This window comes from Mesocricetus auratus, unplaced genomic scaffold (assembly GCF_017639785.1).
Source record: "Mesocricetus auratus isolate SY011 unplaced genomic scaffold, BCM_Maur_2.0 Super-Scaffold_100691, whole genome shotgun sequence".
Lineage (NCBI taxonomy): Eukaryota > Metazoa > Chordata > Mammalia > Rodentia > Cricetidae > Mesocricetus > Mesocricetus auratus.
The window spans coordinates 37,451,502-37,473,704 of NW_024429267.1; the positions used below are offsets into that span (position 1 = coordinate 37,451,502).

General features: G+C 44.4%; 2 protein-coding genes across 8 annotated transcripts in view; one reads left to right on the forward strand and one right to left on the reverse strand.

The window, feature by feature from the left end:
• Window positions 1-14,477, forward strand: part of LOC101822838 (fas apoptotic inhibitory molecule 1) — a 30,865-nt gene extending 16,388 nt beyond the window's left edge. For 3 of the 4 annotated variants that reach the window (XM_021228327.2, XM_005071996.4, XM_005071995.4), the window contains 2 exons: window positions 3,710-3,759; window positions 5,726-6,182. In XM_021228327.2, the coding sequence (XP_021083986.2) occupies window positions 3,710-3,759; window positions 5,726-5,875 (200 nt within the window). In that variant the 3' untranslated portion in view covers window positions 5,876-6,182. Of the gene's footprint in view, window positions 1-3,709; window positions 3,760-5,725; window positions 6,183-14,136 lie in introns of those variants that run through there. The other variant, XM_040739507.1, reaches the window with a different exon arrangement.
• Window positions 5,965-22,203, reverse strand: part of LOC110339906 (coxsackievirus and adenovirus receptor homolog) — a 29,712-nt gene continuing 13,473 nt past the window's right edge. The window contains exons 2-6 of one of the 4 annotated variants that reach the window (XM_040739505.1): window positions 19,980-20,149; window positions 18,041-18,245; window positions 14,817-14,986; window positions 13,165-13,369; window positions 5,965-6,301 (exon numbers count right to left, since the gene is read on the reverse strand). In XM_040739505.1, the coding sequence (XP_040595439.1) occupies window positions 6,255-6,301; window positions 13,165-13,369; window positions 14,817-14,986; window positions 18,041-18,245; window positions 19,980-20,149 (797 nt within the window). In that variant the 3' untranslated portion in view covers window positions 5,965-6,254. Of the gene's footprint in view, window positions 6,302-11,784; window positions 11,848-12,700; window positions 13,031-13,164; window positions 13,370-14,816; window positions 14,987-18,040; window positions 18,246-19,979; window positions 20,150-22,203 lie in introns of those variants that run through there. The other 3 variants (XM_040739506.1, XM_040739504.1, XM_040739503.1) reach the window with 3 other exon arrangements.

Genomic DNA, 22,203 nt, shown 5'->3' on the forward strand with positions numbered 1-22,203 from the left:
TTGTTGTCTTTTTTCTTCAAGGTTGATAACTACATTAGCCAGGGTTCTAGAGGAACAGAACTAATAGAGTGAAAAAAATATATATATAAATGCTTAAAATGTTCCTGTTGGCCGGGCAGTGGTGGCACACGCCTTTAATCCCAGCACTTGGGAGGCAGAGGCAGGCGGATCTCTGTGAGTTCAAGACCAGCCTGGCCCATAAGAGCTAGTTCCAGGACAGCCTCTAAAACCACAGAGAAACCCTGTCTCAAAAAACGAAGGAAGGAAGGAAGGAAGGAAGGAAGGAAGGAAGGAAGGAAGGAAGGGAGAGAAAAAAAGCCACTTTTGGGGAGAGGGGAATTTGTGTACATGTGTGTTTGAGACTGGGTCTTGTTCCATCTTTGCTGGCCTGTGCTCACAATCACCCAGGCTGGTGTTAAACTTTTGTTAATACTTATGCCTCTGTCTCCCAAGTGCTCGGAATACAGTATGAGCCACAAAAATGTACTGTTTTGAACCTCTGAGGGAGTCCTTGTTCAAGTGGTTCCTGAGTCCTTTGGGCATATTCCTAGTGGGCTTTGGTGGCTCCCTTCAGATGTGGCATAACAGGATGATCTAGCTGTTTGAATATTTTTGCTTGACTTGAATATTATATAAAAATGTATTTCAAGAGCATAATCTAACCAAGTACTAAGGAAATTAGGTGGGTAGATAGATGGGTAGATGGGTGGGTGGGTGGGTGGATGGATGGATGGATGGATGGATGGATGGGTAGGTAGGTAGATGCTAGGTATATAGATAGATGGATGGATGGATGGATGATGCTATAAAAGACAACAAGGGGATGATAATAGAGAAGGAAGAAGGAAAGCAGAAGGGAGACAGACATTTTCTGGTTTTTTGAGACAGGGTCTCTCTGTGTAGCCCTGGCTAGCCTTGAACTTAGTATGCAGACCAGGCTAAACTTGAACTCACAGATCCACCTGCCTCTGAAAGATCTTTTCTTTAAGGTGTCTTCTGAGTCCACGTTGATACTTGCAGGTCAAGTTGAGGAGTATAGGTTTTACTTCATCTTATCTAACACCCGTATCTCCTTTATTTCCACACTTAGAATCTTCCTTCTCAAGGACACACAGAATGATAGAATTACAATATCACATAACTACTTATTTGCTTTTGCCAAATTGCAGACATGTATAATAATTTAATAATACTGTGAGTTCAAGGCCAGCCTGGTCTTCAGAGTGAGTTCCAGGACAGCCAAGGATACACAGAGAAACCCTGTCTTGAAAAACAAAATCAAACATTGAGATTTTCTTATTTTATGTGTGTGGTATTTTGCTTGCATGTATGTCTGTGCACCACAGGCTTGCAGTACTACAGGGGTCAGAAGAGGGCAGTGGATCCTTTGAGTTACAGTTGTCAGCTACAGTATAGGTGCCAGGAATCTACAGGTCCTCTGGAAGAGCATCCAGGACTTGTAACCCCTGAGCCATCTCTCCAGCCCCTCCCTTCATTCTTAAAGAAGAGGTTCTTGGGTTGTTTCCTTTCTGTTGGAGAGCAAGAGCTCCCAGCCTTCTCCAGTGTGGCCACCTGGGCTGACTTTCATAGATACTAGGTCAGCCAGTTGCTGCTGGCAGCTCCCAGTTTCAACTTGTTCCTTGAAATACATCATTAAGGGATTATTCCTGTGGTCAAGGGTTAAACCTTCTTTGGCTTCTAAGCTGAGTTGCTATTTTTGTTAAATACAGCAAAATCATTTCCCTCAGAATTTATGAAGGCTGTAGTCCCATATTTTATTCCCATATTCTATTCTTCGCTGCTTTAAGAGAATTTTGTGTCTATGTGACTCTCATTACTGGAGCTTTTAATAATTTGTTTCATCCATTTTTCTGAATGTCACCATGATGTGGCAGGGATGTGGCGACTCATTGCATCCCATCACTTATTCATGGAAATTAGAACAGTAGTTCTCAACCTATGGGTTGCAGCCCTCTTGGAGGTCAAATATCACATAACCTGGATATCAGATATTTATAATTGATAACATCAAAATTATTGTTATGAAGTAGCAACAAAATAATTTCATGGTTTGAGGTTAGCACAGCATGAGGCACTGTGCTAATGTCGCATCGTTAGGAAGGTTGAGAGCACTGGGTTAGAGAATCAATTATTTGAATATGTGGCCTTGGCCTTTGTGCTGATTGTTGAGATAGCCTCAAAATGCAGTGCTGGCTCATTATTATATGGCATTGTTTATGACCATGGTCTTTCAAATGTGTTCTAGTTTTCTTTTTTTTTTTTTTTTTTTTTTTTGGTTTTTTCGAGACAGGGTTTCTCTGTAGCTTTGGAGGCTGTCCTGGAACTCACTTTGTAGACCAGGCTGGCCTCGAACTCACAGAGATCCGCCTGCCTCTGCCTCCCGAGTGCTGGGATTAAAGGCGTGCGCCACCAACGCCCGGCTCTAGTTTTCTTTTATGGTTTTTGGATTAGCCATGTTCTTCATAGGCAGGTCAGGCAAGCCCTTCTAGATAATTTAGGTAATCTGAATATGTATGCGCGTTCAGTAAACAAACTAATGGCCAGTTCTCACTACCACCGTCGCTGGTCTTAGCACTGGGTGTTCAGCTACCTATGATCAGCTAGGTTTCCCTGCCTCTGACCATGTGTGAATCACATTCAACTGCCTTTGGGGTGAGCCTCATGTATCTTGAGGCCCCCACTGCTTCCCCTTATCACATTTAGCCCACCTCAGAGGCTTCTATAGTTTAAATAAGCGCCCATCTGGTTCAGGAAGTGGGGAGAAGAGAAGCCACTTGGGCTTGTGCCAGAGTCACACCCAGACGTGACCCAGGGGCAGATTTATCCTTGGATTCTGGTTCCCATGAAAGTCACAAACACAGGCTCTCTCTGCTTCCTCATCTGGCTCCTTGGTGATCAGCCTTCTTCCAGCCAACTCTTAGGACACTAATGTTGTCAGGTAGTATTGGGGACTCCCACCTGGCAGGGAATTACGATGGCAAACTGCTGCATGAGTTGCTGCAAGCTGTGTTCCCTGTCGTTCCGTACTGTAGAGTCCACATGTTTGATCTATTTTTACTTATAATTCATTTTTTCCCGAAGCAAACCCACTATAAAATAGGATTATTCTGTCTAGAAAGAAACTAAAAACTAAGTTCCTACTGTTTACCTCCTACAAACCCCAAGGCAGAGGGTCTTTATGCCATCACCCAGCTAACTCTGCCAGTGCAGGAGGCAGAAGTCACCTAGTCACATTTCCGATGTTGGTTTAAATTTATTTAAGCCAGTTTCCTATGAATAAGGTCCTCATCATTCCCTCATTCATTTGCTTGTAACTCCTTTAAAAAGATTGCCCTTCAGAATTTGTTTAACAAGATTTTTATCACATTCTGGTGGGGCCATGACTTTCTCTTAAAAGATTTCAAAGCCAGGCATGGTGGTACTCTGTGGGTTTGAGGCCAGCCTGGTCTTCCGAGCAAGTTTCAGAACCGCCAGAGCTAAACAGAGAAACCCTCTCTCAAAAACAAAACAAAACAAAAAGATTAAAAAAAAAAAAACTAGTTTTCATCTATGAACATTTCTTCAACTTTTGAGCTTCAAAGACATTGAAAGTATTGAGTTTTAGAATGTTGGTTACAGTTTAGAAATATAGTGTATCCAACTTTAAATTACAGAATTGTAACTTTTGAACTTTATGATGCTTTTACAGAAAAGGATACTATGGATGTATGGTGCAATGGTCAGAAACTGGAGACAGCGGTAAGTCACGTTTATTTATTTATTCCTAGTGTGTGTGAGTGACAGCTCCTCATCCTAGACACGGGTGTGGTGTGGGGGGGATGAGGGCTGCAGATGGCTCTGGTCAGTTAACTGCCAAGCGTGCACCAGGACCTGACTTAGGATTCCCAGAGCCATGCAAAAGCCAGGCCTGATCTCACACACACCTGGAAAAATGGCTCAGTGGTTAAGAGCACTTTTGGATTCAATTCCCAGAACCCACATGGTAGCTTGCAAGCATCCATAACTCCAGTTCTAGGAGATCTGATGCCCTCTTCTGACCTCCACTGGCACCAGGGACACACGTGGTGCACAGACATACATGCAGGCAAAACACATACAATTTAATATAAAAACAAAATTCCTTTTGGTTTTCTGAGACAAGGTTTCTCTCTGTTGCCGGGGTATCCTGGAACTCACTCCATAGACCAGGCTGGCCTCAAGCTCAGAGTTCCACCTGCCTCTGCCTCCCAAGTATTAGGATCAAAGGTATGTGCCACCACACCCTGCTTCTTAAAAAGTTTTTTATTTTTTAATAAAAGTGAATCTTAACAGAATAAATCAAGGCTAGGGTTGTATCTCAGTAGTAGGGCACTCACCTAGCTAGCATGTGTGCGGCCCTCAGTTCCATGCTCACCACTGCAAAAACTGACAATAATACGGTTTCTAGGAATCATTAATGTATGTCCTTTGTACAGAATAATGGTTTTCAGTGTAAGTGCATGGGACTTTAAATAGTCTTAGTAACTGGCAGGAAGCCAGCGTGAAACAGCCCTCTGTAACCCCATTGGCCACTTGTAGCTAAGCAGCAGAACCATCCAGGCAGCTTCCCTGTCTCACTCAGTCTGCCCCCACCCCACCCTGAGCACATGCTGAGGACTGCTCCACTCCTGAGCAGCAGCCATTGTTTTCCCCCCCAGTGTCATCCCTGAAACGTGTGAAATTGCCCAGAAGCAACTTAGAGAGACTGTGTTAGCAACCTTTGTCTGGCCCTCCATGCCTGCTTCCAAGGCTCAGAACAAAGTGGCCCAGGACAGGCCTTGGTTGGCTTACAGAACACAACCTCCAAAGACCACCTGCTGGGGCTGCTCAGAGCTCAGAAAGGCTTCCTCTGATGCTCCCGTGCTTGTGTTGCTTAGCAAGAAGTAGAAATGTAAGACGAACCCAAAGTATGAGACTCCTATGCACCATCACCTCTCTGGTAGCAGCACTAAAAGGAAATTTTTATGTGTAATTTAAATCAGTATGTCAAAAATGTCATAAAGACATGCATGGTGGCCTTTAATGCCAGCACTCAGGAGACAGGCAGAGACAGGTGGCTCTCTGTCTGGTCTGGCATAGCCTGGTCTACATAGTGAATTTCAGAAAGAGAGCCAGGGCTATGTAGAAAGATCCTGCCTTAAAGAAAAAAAAGTCATCTATAGTTCACACTGAAACCATTCATCTCATTCCGACTAGTCAAGGGTGTGGTATTCAGTGGTCAGTGTTGTCGGTTACTCTGGCGTGTGCTAACCTTACACTTGGAGGAGTTGGTTTTCTGTTGGTTCTTGGGTGGGAACCCTTCTGTCTTACTGGACGGACCTTCAACAAGTTATTACATTTGTTGCTCTTCAATTTCTGTTTCTACAAAATGAGAATAGAATCCTTCTGGCAGCAGTTGTAAAGACAGTGAAATGATGCCCATGAGCCAGGATAGTGGAAGTGACTGAGAATTGTCTTTTGACTTGCTCACCAGTTTTGTAAACATTGTCTACACTGTGGACACAGAACTTTCTTCTCCTGAAACCTGAGATCCCTCGGGATTTTGGGAATTACAGCAAATCACCAGGCTCTAATCTTTGGGTTCTGATTTTGAAGAGTTTGACTTTAAAACCAGTACTTTTTAGATGATGCTAGTGCCCCGACAGAGATTTCTGGACCACTGATGCTTCCTCCGTTGCTGTCCTAGGGCGAGTTTGTAGACGATGGGACTGAAACACACTTCAGTGTTGGGAACCATGAGTGTTACATAAAAGCTGTCAGCAGTGGGAAGAGAAGAGAAGGGATTATCCACACACTCATTGTGGACAACAGGGAGATTCCAGAGCTCCCTCAATGACTGCTTGGTAATGGGTTCTGAGCTGAAAAGGAGACATCAGGACTTGCTAATGGTGGTAATTAAGTATGTTCACTGTACATATCGGTAGATTTAGTTTGCAATGTTTTTATTTTTATCATTTGTTACTTGAAACTGTAATATTCCAATGGTCAAGAAAAATGTGGAATCACAAAAATTTATTTTTTAACTACTGTAAAATGTTTCTAACTCAAATGGAAAATAAAATATGGACCAAACCCACTCACATCTCACCACAGTAACCTTGACTGTAGTAAACACTGTAAAATAAAATGGTGCTGTCGCTGTGTCCCACGGTGGGTTTGTTTTCACGTGTCTCTTGCATGCGCAGATGGGTTGGCCTGTATTTGAAGCAGTTGGTTCATAATGAAGCAGTAAATGTAACCAGAGAAAACAAACACTTTCTGCCTGAAAACATGAAAAAAGTTCTATAATGTCATGTAAGAATTTAATTTAGGTGCTAAAGAGAGATGGCTTAGCGTTAGGAGTGTATGCTGCTGCTCTTGCAGAAAACCTGGATTCAATTCCTAGTACCTATGTGGCGGCTCACTTGTAATTCTAGTCCCGGGTGATCTAACACTCTATTTAGGCCTCCATGGATATCACACATGCATCTGGTGCAGATAAAACACTTATACATATAAAATACATATAAAAATAAATCACTCAAGAATGAAAAGATTTCCATTTATCTGAGTGTGGTGGTATATATTTTTAATCCCAGTACTTGGGAGGCAGAAGCAGGCTGATTTCTGTATTTTGAAGGCCGGCCTGTGATATAACAAATTCCAGGCCATTTAGGGCTGCACTATGAAAACCCTGTCTCCAAAACAAAAGATGGTTTAATAGGAAGGTGCCTGCCACCATCCTAATGACCTGAGTTCAGTCCTGAGGACCTACACAGCAGAAGGAGAGCTGACTCCTGAAAGTTGTCCTCGGATGTGTGCCCTTTGGCATGTGTGTCCAAATCCACACATACAAAATTATTTTTTAACTTAATTTAGAACATGGGTTTCTGAAGAGGTTTTATTTTCATTCACATGTGAGAAAGAAAAAGAAAAAGATACATCTTTTATATGGACATCCATCCGAGGAGGGTACCGCTGCTGTACACAGTACCTCACAGACGCCGCTGCCACAGAGTCTCCTCTCTGGGTAGACTCGAACAGTGCTGCTCACCCATGGTTTGCCTCCCTGCTCTTCTCTGAAGGTTTTTCATGGCAGGCACCACTTCCCACATATGGAGGTCAGAAGACAGCCAGACAACCTCAGGCGTGGTCCTCACCTTCCGCTTGGTTTCAGACAAGGCCTCTTGTTTGGTGTCAAGCAGGATAGACCTGCTGGGCTGTGAGCTTCCTTGGGTTCTCGTTCCCACCTCTCATACCCTGGTGAGGGTGCTGTGTGGATTCTGGAGATTGAAGCTCAGATCCTCATGCCTGTCACCCGCTGGGCCATCTCCCTTGCCTTCTCACACTTTGGTGGGGAGAATAAATATTTTCCTTTTTAGAGAGCAGTCTGACAACCAATTTCGAATTACTTTGGTTGCCATCTCATATTGTCCAGGCTGGCTTTGAACCCCACTGAGGGTGACCTTGATCATCTTGCCTCTATCTCCTAAGCACAAGGGTTACATCACCATGCCAGCTTACATTAAGAATTCTATAAGATTCAGAGACGGAAAAAAATACCCCTTACATATATGTAGCCTTAGAAGTTCACATAATGCCCGAATTAGAAGGGAATTAATAACCAGAAGTGGCAAAAAAAACCTCAAAGCTGATGATAATTTTCTTCATCTGAATGCTGGTTACAAAGACAGTTTATTAAAATTAATATGCCTATGTGCCATTTATTTTTCTGTAACATGCTCTGCACAAACCTGAAAATAATAGCTTTATAATTGGGCTAGGGATGTAGCTCAGCGGTAGAGTGCTCGCCTAGCATGTGTGAGGCCTGGGTTTGCTCCCAGCACGGGCCCGTGTGCACAGACACACACAGACGATTTTAATATGTCCTCAATGCATTTTTAAAAAGCACCCTCTCTCTCTCTCCTCTTGGCAGTCTGACACTTAAGAATAAAACCATGAGCGATGGCTCCGTGGTTAAGACCTCACTGTGAACCCAGAAACAGAACTAGTCCATCTTGGACTGAAATTGTGACCCACAATAAATCTCCTTGCCTTTTAAATTGTTCCCTCAGGTATTTTGTCATAGTGACAAGATTGATTACAGAGAGAGGAAGTAAAACAGATCTAAGAGTGAGACGGTAGGAAATCCTCAAATGTAGGAGGCAAGGCAGGACGGTATAAAACAGGAAGTTATGGTCTCATGTCACTACCGAGTAATGGAAAGCTTGGGAACTGATGTGCATGGCTGTAGTCACTCTTTCAGGCTTCACATGATCATTACCACCTTGAAGTGGATTGTTTATGATGGACCTGGATCTTGGTAGTAGTCATGGTGCCAAAATAAACAGAACTACAGCCAATAGCTAGGTGATACAATGGGTCTTGGTGCCTCTTCCTCTTGGAGGGAAGGAAAGAGTCACAAGACCCTCCCATGAGATTCCAATCAGCATTCCCTCTGTTTCAATATGAGAGGTAAAAAATCGACTGGGCTGGGGCTGGTCAGTGGAACAGCTGCCTGGGAGTCACCATGTTCTTGTGAGAAACCAGGAAGCTCAGTTGTCAAGCTCGACTTGACAGAATCTTCCTTTGGTGTATAGACTTCCTTCCTATTTGGGGTTTGTAGATGTTCATTTTTCTAAACACAGGACACCAGTAGATCTGACAATGCAGTGGATGATGGTGAGGAAATGAGTGAAAACAGTCTCAGTATGAAACTGGTGGGGCATGAGTAAAGATGCAAAAACTACAGTGACCATTTGCAGGCACCAGAAAGCTGTAGAAGGGTAGAGGTCCATTTGCAAACCAAGGTGCTGGAGTCGGGGAAGTCGGAGAAAAGGATCAGGCATTGATGGACTCTGATTCTCCCTTTGCACTCCATTTGGACATAAACACTGAGTGGCCCAAGACAGCTCCAAACATCATTCAGCTGACCCATAGCCTGACAGGTTAGATAAGAGCAAACCAATACAAGTGCACACTCAACAAGGGTGAAACAGATATCCATATCAAGAAACACAGCTAAAAACCAAACTCCAGATACAGGTCCTACCACAAAAAATATGAATGACCAAGATAAGACATCTTCAAAACTTCAAGCAACTTAATGACAAAATGATTTCAAAATAGCTATTATAAATAACGCTTAAGGAACTCAAAAAGGATGTGGATGAATGCCAGAATGAAGACTGAAGATAGTTGAAATAAAGGAAACAATTCAACGTATGAAAATTGAATTAAATAGAGATAGAATTTCTGAAGAAAAGTCAAAATAAAATAAAACTCAATTAAAAATTGAGTAAATCAAATAAAAAACAACTGAAAGTCTCACAAAAAGAGAGAATATCAAGACTAATAACAAGGTAGAGGTATTGAGTAACTAACTGAGTGGATGGCGCACGCCTTTAATCCCAGCACTCGGGAGGCAGAGGCAGGCGGATTTCTGTGAGTTCGAGGCCAGGCTGGACCGACAGCCTCCAAAACAATACAGAGAAACCCTGTCTCGAAAAACCAAAAACAGAAAAAAAAAAAAAAACTGAGTGGAAAGAAAAAAAAAGCCAGGCAGTGATGTCACAGGACTTTAATCCCAGCACTTGGGAGGCAGAAGTAGGCGGATCTCTGTGAGTTGGAGGCCAGTCTACATAGTGAGTTCCAGGACAGCCAGGGCTGTAACATAGAAAAACCCTGTTTCAAAAATCTGATAGATAGATAGGTAGACAGACAGATGATAGATAAAAATAAAATGTTAAATCTAAAAAATAAATAAAACCAAACTCATGAATAGAACATGTAAGAACTCTGAGACACTGTAAAATGCAAAACCTATGAATCAGAGAAGAAGAAACCCAAGTCAAAGGCACAAAAATAATTTCAACAACATCATAGAAGAAACCCCCCCAAATATAAGGAAAGACAAATGGCCATCAGGGTGCAAGAAACATACACATAACACCAATTAGAAAAGAAACTCCCCATGTCATATAATAAACACTGAATGTACAGAACAAACAAAATGATGTTAAAATCTCCAAGAGAAACAAGTCACCTATGAAAGCAAGCCCATCAGAATAACAACTGACTTTTCAGTGAAAACTTTAAAAGCCAGACGAGGTTGGACTGATTATCTGAGGTTTCTAAATGACCACAGGTTCCAGCCCAGACTATTGTATCCAGCAAAACTATCAGCTGTAATATGAGGAAGAAGAGAAATCAGTGGAAAAAACAGATTAAAGGAATGTATGACCTCTAAGCCACCTCTGAAGAGGTGGGAAAACACTTTGATCTAAAGAAAAGGATGAAAACAAGCAAGAGAATACTGAATATAACAAACTTTTTAATAACAAAAGAGATTTAAGAAAATGTAACAAAATTATAGCAGTTAATACTTGTCTTTAGACAACAATTTACCATCTCAATTACCCGATAAAGAGACAGATTGGCAGTTGGATTAGAAAGCAAGCTATCTTTTTGCTGCCTGCAAGAAACACACCTTTACGCCGGGCGTTGTTGGCGCACGCCTTTAATCCCAGCACTCGGGAGGCAGAGGCAGGTGGATCTCTGTGAGTTCGAGACCAGCCTGGACTACCAAGTGAGTTCCAGGACAGCCTCCAAAGCCACAGAGAAACCCTGTCTCGAAAAACCAAAAAAAAAAAAAAAAAAGAAAAGAAACACACCTTTACCATCACCTTGGCCAAAAGGGTGGAAAATGGTTCTCCAAGCAAAAGGAACTAAGAAACAGAGTTGCCCCTAGAGCTGATTTGAGACTTTATGTCTCTAAAACTGAAGAAATTTCTGTAGCTTGGGCTACCAAGCTGTTAGTTAAGTATTGCAGCTGTAGGGAAACAGCTCACCATTAACACACACACACTCTCACTGTGTGTGTGCCCGCACATGCATCTGTACCAGCCTCCTTGGTGGCCAGGAAAGGGCACCGAATGCCTTGGAGCAGGCACTGCAGGCAGTTGTGAGCTATCCAAAGTGAGGGCTATGAACTGAACTCTAGCCTTGTGAAAAACCAGCCAATCTGTGAACTCTGGGTTCAGATGAGAGACCCTGACTCAATAAGATAAAGTGGAGAGTGATTGCAGAAGACAACCAACCCCGACTTTGGGCCTCCTCAAGCATGTGTGCATCATACATGCACCAATAAAGCACAATATACAATTAGTGTGAAACCTTCAGCACCCTGGGGAAGGCATTTCTGAAACTGAGTTATAGAAGCCTAACATTGGAATCACTGCCGCAATAAAATGCTGAACAGGACAAATAGTGAGCAAACTTCTCTGCAGTACACCTCATCCCCAGAGAGCATGGAAATGGAGTTAAAGCAATATTATTTGAAGGACTTAGATTCTTTTTCCAAAGCTTGAAATTCCAAATCATGTTTGTTTTTATCAACTGATAACCAGACAGATTACATCTCTATCTCCAAGATGATTGTCTCAGGTTCTTTAACCCTAGAATACAGAGGAGAACTGAAGAAAGAAAATCAAACAAAACTATGAGACACTAACCAGTCTCACAAAGGATTCTTTTGAGGTTGAAGGAGTGCAGGGGCACAAGACACATTTCATTGAAGACTCCCAGATCAAATAATTGCCGGGCGTTGGTGCACACGCCTTTAATCCCAGCACTCGGGAGGCAGAGGCAGGAGGATCTCTGTGAGTTCGAGGCCAGCCTGGTCTTCATAATGAGTTCCAAGACAGCCTCCAAAACAATACAGAGAAACCTTGTCTCGAAAAACCAACCAACCAACAAACAAACAGATCAAATAATTGGCAAAATTTAATTAGAAGTTCAATGATGTGATTTCTGGGGCCGATGTTTAGCCTGAAAAGAAAAGCATTTGCTTAGTGAAAGCGATCGTGCATAATAGGGATAATTTACATGTGCTAATAAAATTAGAAATATTTTTAAAGCCTCAACAATGCAAACCATATACAGATGCAAATATGTAATCCTAAGACTTGGAAGGCAAGGCAGAAGGGGCCCAAGTTCAAGGTCAGCCAAGGAGACCCTTAAAATAAAAACCAATAGTACAGTAAGAGTATATGCTATCCTTGGAGACTGAGAGATGGCTTAGTGGTTAAGAGCATCTGTTGCCCCATAGAGGACCAGGTTGTGTTCCAGGACCCGTATGGTGGTTCATAACCATAGCTCTAGTTGCAGGGATCCAACCCCCTCTTCTGATCTCTGAGGGCTCTAGGCATGTCTGTGGTACAGACATACATACATGCAGGGAAAACACACAAAACAAATCTTGAAGCATTTTAAAGAATATATACTGTTATTTGAAAGCACAAACAGGGCTGGTTCAGTGGATAAAGCACTTGTTGATAAGCAGGGCACCCTGAGTTTGACCCCCAAGACATGCAATGATGGAAAGAGAAACTAACTCCTGTAAGTTGTCTTATGAGCTCCAACATGTGTCATGGTATATGGTACATGAGCTTGAGCACACACACACACACACACACACACACACACACACACACACACACACACACTTCCATCCCCGGCATCCTAAACACCCAGCTCTGCACCATGGAACCCTCATTAGTCCATGCGCAGTGAAAGCAAAAGCTCAGAGCTCTCACGGGCAGCTCTGAGGGGTGACTGACAGGTACAGTGACGATTACAACTTTTTATGCTCCATGTTTCCATACACAGAGCAGACTGAGGCCCGAGGAAATACAGAAATTTATTTAATTCTCAGGGCAAAGTCGGAAGACTAGATCCAAAACAACAGTGACAATGACAACGGTGCAGCTGTCCCGAGTCCAGGCTCAGGGTCTTTCTCACACAAGACTTCATTTATTTTGAAAATCATAAAGAATTTTGCAAAGAATTTAGTTGCTTTTTATCTTTCTTATCCAAAAGTGTGCCAGCTTTATGTTTTAAGCTATGTGAGGACATTAGAAATACTTCAAAAGTTTATTTATAATCCTAGGGCCAGGGGTGTGTCTCAGTGGTAGAGCTCTTTTCTCAAAAGTACGAGGCCCAGGTTTCACTCCTAGGATATCAAAAATGAATAAATACAATCATTGCTGTAAAAATAAGTCTGTCTTACATAAGTGCTTGATTTTAGTACTGAGACCTTTCTCCCTGTTAGTAAACCATCGCTCTCTACCAACAACAGTAACTTACCAACAACTGTCAGTTGAATGATCGTCTTGACGGCCCCAGAGCCCTGGAACACTCCACACTGATAGGTACCAGTGTCAGACAGCTGAACATTGCTTATGTTTATGGATGCGTCCCCGGACCTGATGTCATTACTAGTAAATTTCACACGTCCTTTCATATCTTGATAGAAGTCATCATAAATTTTGTCTGCTAAATTTACAATAAACTAAAAGAAAACCAGAACACAAGAAAAAAACAAACATGGGCTGAGGAAATGGCTCAGGGGTTAGAAGTTTGTAGTTCTCTTCCAGAAGACCCAGGATTGGGGTCTTAGCACCCACATGGCAGTTCCCAGTGACCTGTCACTTCAGATCCATGGGATTAAACAGCCTCTTCTGGCCTTCACAGGCACTAGGCATGTACATGGTACACAGATGTACATACAGTCAAAAAAAACTCACATAAAATAAAAAATAAATTAAAAATCTTTTGTTAAAGCTGTGCATACACCATGTTATCACAGAATTAAAAGAAATGGGAGAAAAGGAAGAAGACAGAAAGGAGAGAGCTGGAAAGATGGCTCAGTAAATAAAGTGTTTGACAGACAAGCAAAAGAACCTGAATTAGGACTGAATTCTTCAGTATAAACAAATGTAACACATCCTTGCTTAGTTAAAAAGAATAGTCTCTAACACTAGCACTCAAAGGCCAGCGGAGGGCACTGGGTCACATGGACCTGAAGTAATAGACCGTTATGAGCTGACACGTGGATGCTGGCAACTGAAACCAGGTCCTCTGGAAGAGCATCCAGCTCTTAAGTACTGAGCCAAGTCTTTGGCTTTCATGTTCCCATTACAACTGGAAAACCCAGAGTACGGTGTGATTAAATAACATTGAACATGATTAAATAACACAGTCTAGTACTAGAGAAAGGTTTGGGGACACTGGATAGGACCACATACTTGTTCATTCCTATATGTTCTTGTTTTTCAGCTGCTTCAGAGGGTATAGTGAAAAAAAAATCAGCAAAAACAACAAAAGGCCACTCTTTGTACCCCCAAGAAGGCTATCATAATTTGCCTGTGTAATGCAACAAAACAAGACCAATTGCTTTTTTTCTTAATGCAAATTCGGAAGGTAAGCATGATGGGACACACCTGTGTTCCAGTAACTAGGGAAGACGAAGCTTGATCATGACAAAAATAAAGAGCATAGAATCTGGCTTCTGGGGCTGGAGAGATGGCTCAGAGGCTAAGAGTACTGACTGCTCTTCCAGAGGACGTGAGTTCAATTCCCAGCAACCACATGGTGACTCACAGCCATCTATAATGGAGTCTGGTGCCCTCTTCTGACAGGCAGACATACATGCAGGCAGAACCCTGTGTACATAATGAATAAATCTTTAACAAAACCTGACTTCTGAGAGAGTCTAGTGACTGGCACACACACTCTACACCCATACACGCTTGCTACCCCGCCTGCTCAGCACACCCCTCTTGTTCCTTGCCTCCTGTCACAAACGTTCAAGTTAACATTTTCACAATTTCCACCACACCCTCTTGTCCCTGTATTCTCAAGTCATTCTATCCATGGCCACAAGCCTGGGCAGTGGGGCGTCCAGCCACGATGCCATATCTGCCAAGTGAGAGTGAGCAGACACCGCGCACACTCACCATACGGTTCACCACCTCATTTTCTGGTCCTGTAAGCTGCATCCAGTCAATGAACAGTGGTCCTTCGTCATCGGGGCTAAGGGCAAACATGCAGGGCAGGTGGGCAGTTTTCCCTTGGGCTTCCTGAATCGTCTGCTCTGGAGTAGTGATGTTCACACTTCCAGTGAAACCTAGAGAAACACGTGCATGACACTGAGCATCTGCTGTCACTCACTGGCTGGCTCCAGGCTGAAGCCAATCAGCAGCCAGGATGAGGAGATGTGGTGACACCTGGACCTAGAAGGATACAGTTCCCACCCAGGGATGCCAGGTTTTAGTTTGTGCTCATGAAAGCTGAACAACTGTGGACATTACCTCATCCTATATCACTCCTTAGAGCACCACCCGCTTCCCAGTGTTGTGCGGACACAGCTTCTGCCAGCGAGCGCTCGTTCTTCCCAGCGGATGTAGACAAGGGGAGTTAGTCATAGTGTCTCAGGGTCAGTTTTGTCTATGAATGCAAGGCCAAATTGTTGATTTGTGCTAGCCATAGTGCCACAGGCTCACTGAGAACTCCGTGTGCAGTGCCCACAGAGTCCAGAAGAAGGCATAGAATCCCGAAACTGGAGTCACAGACAGCTATAAGCAGTCGTGAGGGTGCTGAGACGCAGACTCCAGAACTCTGGAAGAGCAGCAAGTGCTCTAACCTCTGAGCCATAGCTCCAGCCATAACACACAATTTTTGAAAAGCCCTCCATTTAGATCACACTGAAGGATGATGTTGGAAACGCTTTTCTGTTTTGTTTTGTTTGATGTACAATAATCTGAGCGCTAAACAAGTAATAATGTCGGGTGAAGCTCTGTGAGCAAAATGCTTGTCGGGCTAGTTGATGACCTGAATTTGATCCCTGAAAGCCACCGTGGAAGGAGAATGTCAACTCCTGAAAGTCGTTCTTGACATCTACTGGCATGCTGTGGTGCCGGTGTACCCACACAGATACTCACGTACTGTCTCTCGTCTCTCTGTCTGTCCCTCCTTCTCCCTCCCTCTCCCCCCACCCCCCCACACACTATTCCATCCCCAGCATCCTAAACACCCAGCTCTGCACCATGGAACCCTCCTTAGTCCGCGTGCAGCGAAAAACAAAAGCTCACAGCGCTCACGCGCAGCTCTGAGGGGTGACTGACAGGTACAGTGACGATTCCAGCTTTTTATACTCCATGTTTCCATACACAGAGCAGACTGAGGCCCGAGGAAATACAGAAATTTATTTAATTCTCAGGGCAAAGTCGGAAGACTAGATCCAAAACAACAGTGACAATGGTGCAGCTGTCACGAGTCCAGGCTCGGGGTCTTTCTCACACAACGGAACTCTTGACCAGCCTGGCTGTGAGAAACGTGCAGCGTCTTATACCTCCCATGGGCCTCCGGGCCCCTCAGGACCTCCCACCCCAACCTTCTCTGACCAGAGCTTGCTAAAGGTGGAACTACACTCGAGAAGCCACGAAGAAGGGAATGGAGAAGAGAAGCAGCAGCAGGGTGTGGGCCTCGGTCAGCGTCTGCTCACACAGACAGTGGCGGGCCTCGAAAGAATGGACAGAAACCGTAGTCCTTGGTACAGGTTCCACAAAGGAAAACAAAGCTTCAACCTTTTTACGACTTAATCCTCTCCTGAGCATTGTATACTCCTATGCTGGACAAGGAAAGGTGATTTGAGAAATAGACACAGGTGTGTGTGTGTGTGTGTGTGTGTGTGTGTGTGTGTGTGTGTGTATGTATATGTATATGTATATGTATATGTATATGTATATATAGAGGGGGAGTGGAAATGCCGCTAACTGCTTCTGGTGCACATGCTCCAATACAGAACCAAAAGTAACATGAAAAACAAACATGTTCCCCGCCCCCAATTATTTCTCCCATTATAAGAGAGAAGTTAAGAACACTGGCTGCTCTTCCAGAGGTCCTGAGTTCAATTCCCAGCAACCACGTGGTGGCTCACAGCCATCCATAATGCATTCTGGTGTCCTCTTCTGGCCTGTAGGCAGAACACTGTATACATAACAAATAAATAAATCTTAAAAAAAAAGAACAATCAGAACAGCCTATAATTATATTCAAACAACTTAAAAGGGAGCTGCCTGCAGAAACTTGCACAAAGTCAAGCTAGCCCGAATCCCAGTATGGACTGGGCAGGGAGCTTAGGAAGGGCACCTCAGAGAAGCATCAGAATTGATGGCTGCTCAGGCAGACAGAGGCTGTTTTCTTCAACGATGGAGGCCCTGAGAGGCTGCCCATACTCCAGTAGATGACCCACACCCACACACAGAAGGCTGCACTGAGTGAATTGATAGGGAGAGAGGGAAGGACAGAGAGAGGGGAAGGGAGAGAGTGACAGCAAGAAGCTGAAAAGGAAAATGGGGAGCATGGGAGGGATGGGGAGGAAAAGGAGGCACCAACTGGGGGGTAGAGTTATAAAAATAAATTATATGCATGTATGAAATTCTTAAGCAGAAAAACAACCTTCACTTATTTTTTAAATTGTCAACGATTTTACAAAGTTTGTCAGAGGCTGGGCATGTTGCCATATGCCTTTAAATCCAGCACTTGAGAGGCAAAGCAGGCAGATCTCCGTTAGTTTGAGGCCATCATGGTCTACACAGATATAGGGCATCCAGGAATGCTTAGTGGAACCCTGTCTCAGAAACCAGAAACCGAGTGGCTGGAGCGGTGGCTCAGCGGTTAAAAGCATTGGCTGCTCTCCTGAAGGACCCGGGTTCAGTTTGCAGCATCCATATGGCGGCTCACAACTGTCTGTATCTCCAGATGCAGGGCATCTGTCACCCTTTTCTGGCTTCCAGACATACCTGCAGGCGAAACACTCAGATGCATAGAATAAAATGAAAGAAAACAAACAAAATGAAGTAATAACAACATCAAGAAGTAACTCACTTCTTTTTCTTTTGCAAAAGAAAGGAAATGCGTTCACTTCATGCTTCACACAACGTGAGGACATTGGAAATGCCCCAAAGTTTAAAATTACTGTTCTAGAGCTGGGGTGTGGATCAGTGTCAGAGTCCGCTCCTGAAAGGCACGCGCCCTGGGTTTCACCCCTCACATAGCAATAATGAGTATAACTATTACTCTAGAATCAAAGCTTTGTCAGATAACTTGCTGTAACTTTAGCACCATGAGCCCCTATCACGACCATCTAAGACACCCATCACTACCAACGGGAACTCACCAGTGACAGCCAGCTTAATGTTCCTATTCACAGTGCCGGGGTTTTCTTTCACTCTGCACTGATAGGTGCCAGCATCTGATAGCTGAACATTTGTTACATTTATGGATGCGTCCCCAGACCTGATGTCATGACTGGTAAAATGCACTCTTCCTTTCAGATCTGGATAGACGTCATCACTGATTTTGTCTGCAGAATATAAAATAACCTAAAAGAAAACAAAAACAGAAGAGAAAAATAAACTAACTGAAACAAAAGCAAGAGTGGAGTGCACTCGGGTGCACCTGTGTGGTCACCTGCGTGTGCGGGCACAGAGGACAGAGGAAAGCACTGGGTATCTCTGTGCTCTCCATCTTACTCATTTAAGACAGGCTCTCAAACTGAATCTGGACGTGCGCTAACAGCCAGAAAGGCTAAGCCATCCTCCTGCCTCTGCCCTTCACAAGCTGAAACTATCAGCATGATTTTCCCCACACAACTATTCAGGTCCCTAGGATTTATTAAAGTTCCTTGTCCTTGTGCATGAACTCTTACCCACTGAGCTGTCTCTCCAACCCACTGTTGATTTTTTTGTTTTAGTTTTTTCGAGACAAGGTTTCTTTGTGTAACAGTTCTGGCTGTCCTGGAACTTGTTTTGTAGACCAGGCTGACCTCGAACTCACAGAGATACTCCTGCCTCTGCTTCCCAAATGCTGGGATTAAAGGCACAATGTTGATTTTTTTTTAGATAAAATGTGTCAGATGACAATAATATGCAACATTTGAGATAGAAGAATATACTAAAGAATGATCTGAAGTTATGTGTGATACAGGCACTTGGAGACAGGATCTTTGGGCATGCGTCCTCATCCCCACAGCTGGCGTTGACTTTCCAGTGACTGTCATTAGGCTCTGGTCACTTTGATTAGAAAAACTTCTACAGCAACATTTTACACAATTTCCATAGTTTAACACTGATATTTTACAGACTCTAAAATTCTGCCTGTTTGTTGTTCTATTTGTTATAAAGTTTTATTGTACAGCTCAGGCTGGCCTGGAATTTGCTATGTAGCCCAAGCTGGCCTCAAACTCTCAATCCTCCTGCCTCAGCCTACCTGCATAGAGAAGGATTGTAGGCATGTGCCGCCACGCTCAGCTTCCCCTTGGCTTTTTAAGAAGTTAACTGTATAGGAGAAGTAACTTGAAATGAGGAGAACAGACAGGTAATGTAGACAAGCATCTACTGTGTACATCTCCTGACCCTTTGCTGGTTATAGGAGCCAGGGCCAGGTGCAGTGAGGTGCACTTGCAGACCAGAACTGGGGGCCGGGTAGGAGGATGACGGGGCCTGGACTTTGAGACCAGGCTGGAAACACAGTGAAATGAAAGGAGACAAGAGTGACAAAGACAGAGGACATTGCTTCTCACTTCTGACAGCCTAGTGACTGTACACACACACACACACACACACACACACACACACACACACACACACACGCACGCTTGCATTTCACATACACATCCCCTTGCTGCCCCGCCCACTCAACACCCCTCTTGTTCCTTGCCTCCTGCCACACACTTTCAAGTCCAGATTCTCAGAACTCTCACGTTCTCTTGTCCCCTGAGGCCTTCAAGAAATCTGACAGCCCAGCCAGGCGTTGGTGGAGCACGCCTTTAAACCCAGCACTCGGGAGGCAGAGGCAGGCGGATCTCTGTGAGTTCGAGACCAACCTGGACTACCAAGCGAGTTCCAGGACAGCCTCCAAAGCTACAGAGAAACCCTGTCTCGAAAAACCAAAAAAAAAAAAAAAAAAGAAAAGAAAAAAAGAAAAGAAATATGACAGCCCTTCCTCTTCTGAAACCTCCAGTCTTTCTATCCATGTTCACAAGCCTGGGCAGTGGGGCTTCCAGCCATGACACCACAGCTGCCTGGAGAGAGTGAGCAGACACAGGGCACACTCACCACACGGTCCACCACCTGGTCATTGGGTCCCGAAAGACGAAGCCACTCGATGTCCAGTGGTCCTTGGTCCTCGCGGTTAAGGACAAACATGCAGGGCAGGTGGACAGTTTCCCCTTGGGCTTCCTGAATCGTCTGCTCTGGAGTAGTGATGTTCACACTTCCAGTGAAATCTAGAGAGAGAATCGTGCATGACACTGAGCATCGGCTGTCACTCACTGGCTGTTCCAGGCTGAAGCCAATCAGCAGCCAGGATGAGGAGATGTGGTGACACCTGGACCTAGAAGGATACAGTTCCCACCCAGGGATGCCAGGTTTTAGTTTGTGCTCATGAAAGCTGAACAACTGTGGACATTACCTCATCCTATATCACTCCTTAGAGCACCACCCGCTTCCCAGTGTTGTGCGGACACAGCTTCTGCCAGCGAGCGCTCGTTCTTCCCAGCGGATGTAGACAAGGGGAGTTAGTCATAGTGTCTCAGGGTCAGTTTTGTCTATGAATGCAAGGCCAAATTGATGATTTGTGCTAGCCACAGGGCCACAGGCTTCTGGGGACTCCGTGGGCAGTGCCACAGGCTTCTGGGGACTCTGTGGGCAGGGCACACTTGGTTATATTTTGATGTACTTTCTGCCCAATAGTCCTTAATTCTCAATTTTCATAAAATCTTATTCTATAATTTGTTGTTTTTTAGACAGGATTTCTCCTTGGCTCTCTTGGAACTTGCTCTGTAGCCCAGACTGGCCTTGAACTCATAGAGATCTGCTTGCCTCTGCCTCCTGAGTGCTGGGATTAAAGGCGTGCGCCACCACAAGCATGCAGTGCCCTCACAAGCCAGAGACGGTGTCAGATTGGTTGGGACTGCAGAGTTACAGAGAGCTGGGAGCTGTCATGTGGATACTGGGAATCCAATCCCAGTCCTCTGAAAGAACTAGTGTTCCTAACCACTGAGACACCTCTGCAGCCCTGGGAGCCCACATCTTGATCCACAAACAGGAAGTAGAGAGCACACTAGGAATGCACCGAATCTTCTGGTACCTCAAAGCCTGCCCACAGTGATGCACCTCCTTCAACAAGGCCCCACCTCCTAATCCTTCCCAAATTTTTCTACCAACTAGGAACCAAGTATTCAAACCTATGAAACTATGGGGGCCATTCTCATTCAAACCAGCACATAGAGTGATAATAAATAAAACAGAATTTCAAAATACAAATTTAGAGCTGGGCCTACACGCCTTTAATGCCAGCACTCGGGAGGCAGAGGCAGACAGACCTCTGTGAGTTTGAGGCCAGTCTGGTCTGCAGAGTAAGTTCCAGGTGTTTCAAAACCCTCTCCTCTCCCCCCACAAAAAGACAGCCTTCAGAAGCCATGGATATCTGCACCTCCTGATGTGAGAAGTTCAGCAATGCTTCTGTAGCCCTGCTGACGAAAGTTCTGGAAGGCAGCCAGAATGAAAGGCCATTAAGTGCACTTAATTACAGGTGCTTTTACTAGTTAACTATTTTCTGTTGTTTCTAGTAACTCAGAATCATCTCTACATCCTGGACTAGGGCAATTGACCGACCCATCACTGTTAATTGCCTCTACCTGTACTACCCATATGGCACTTGGCATATGCTAGCTGGGATTTTCTTCACCTTTGTAACTGCTATAGTGAAGCTCATGGGCAAAGTTTCATCACAGGTCTTAGATCTTGATGGTCATGTCGTCTTCCCAAACTACCATGTACTCTTGGTACTTTGAAAAATGCTCATCCTAGGCACCCACAGCTAAACACTGAGCCATAGTCCTGGAATTCAGCTATAGAAAGGGAGGAGGGATGAGCAAAGGAGCCAAGATGTGCTGGAAAAACAAGAGTTGACCTGACCTAGTTAGTGAGAGCACAGAGAGCCTAGTTGTAAAGCTGGGGAACCAGCATTGGACCAAACCAAGCCCTCTGAATGTGAGTGCCAGCTTGGAGACCTGGGAAGTCTCTAACAGTGGAGCCAGTGTTTATTCCTAGTACACGAGTGGACTGTGGGAGCCATTCCCTATGGAGGGATACTATTGCAGGCCAGATATATGAAAGAGGACCTATGTCCTCCCCCAAATGATGTGACAGTCTTTGATGATCCCCTGTGGAAGGCCTCACTATCCTTGGGGAGTGGGTGGGGGGTAGGTTGAGGGGTCCATCGGGGGCATGGGAGGGTGGGAGGGTGAGGGAATGGGGGGTTGATATGTAAAATAAG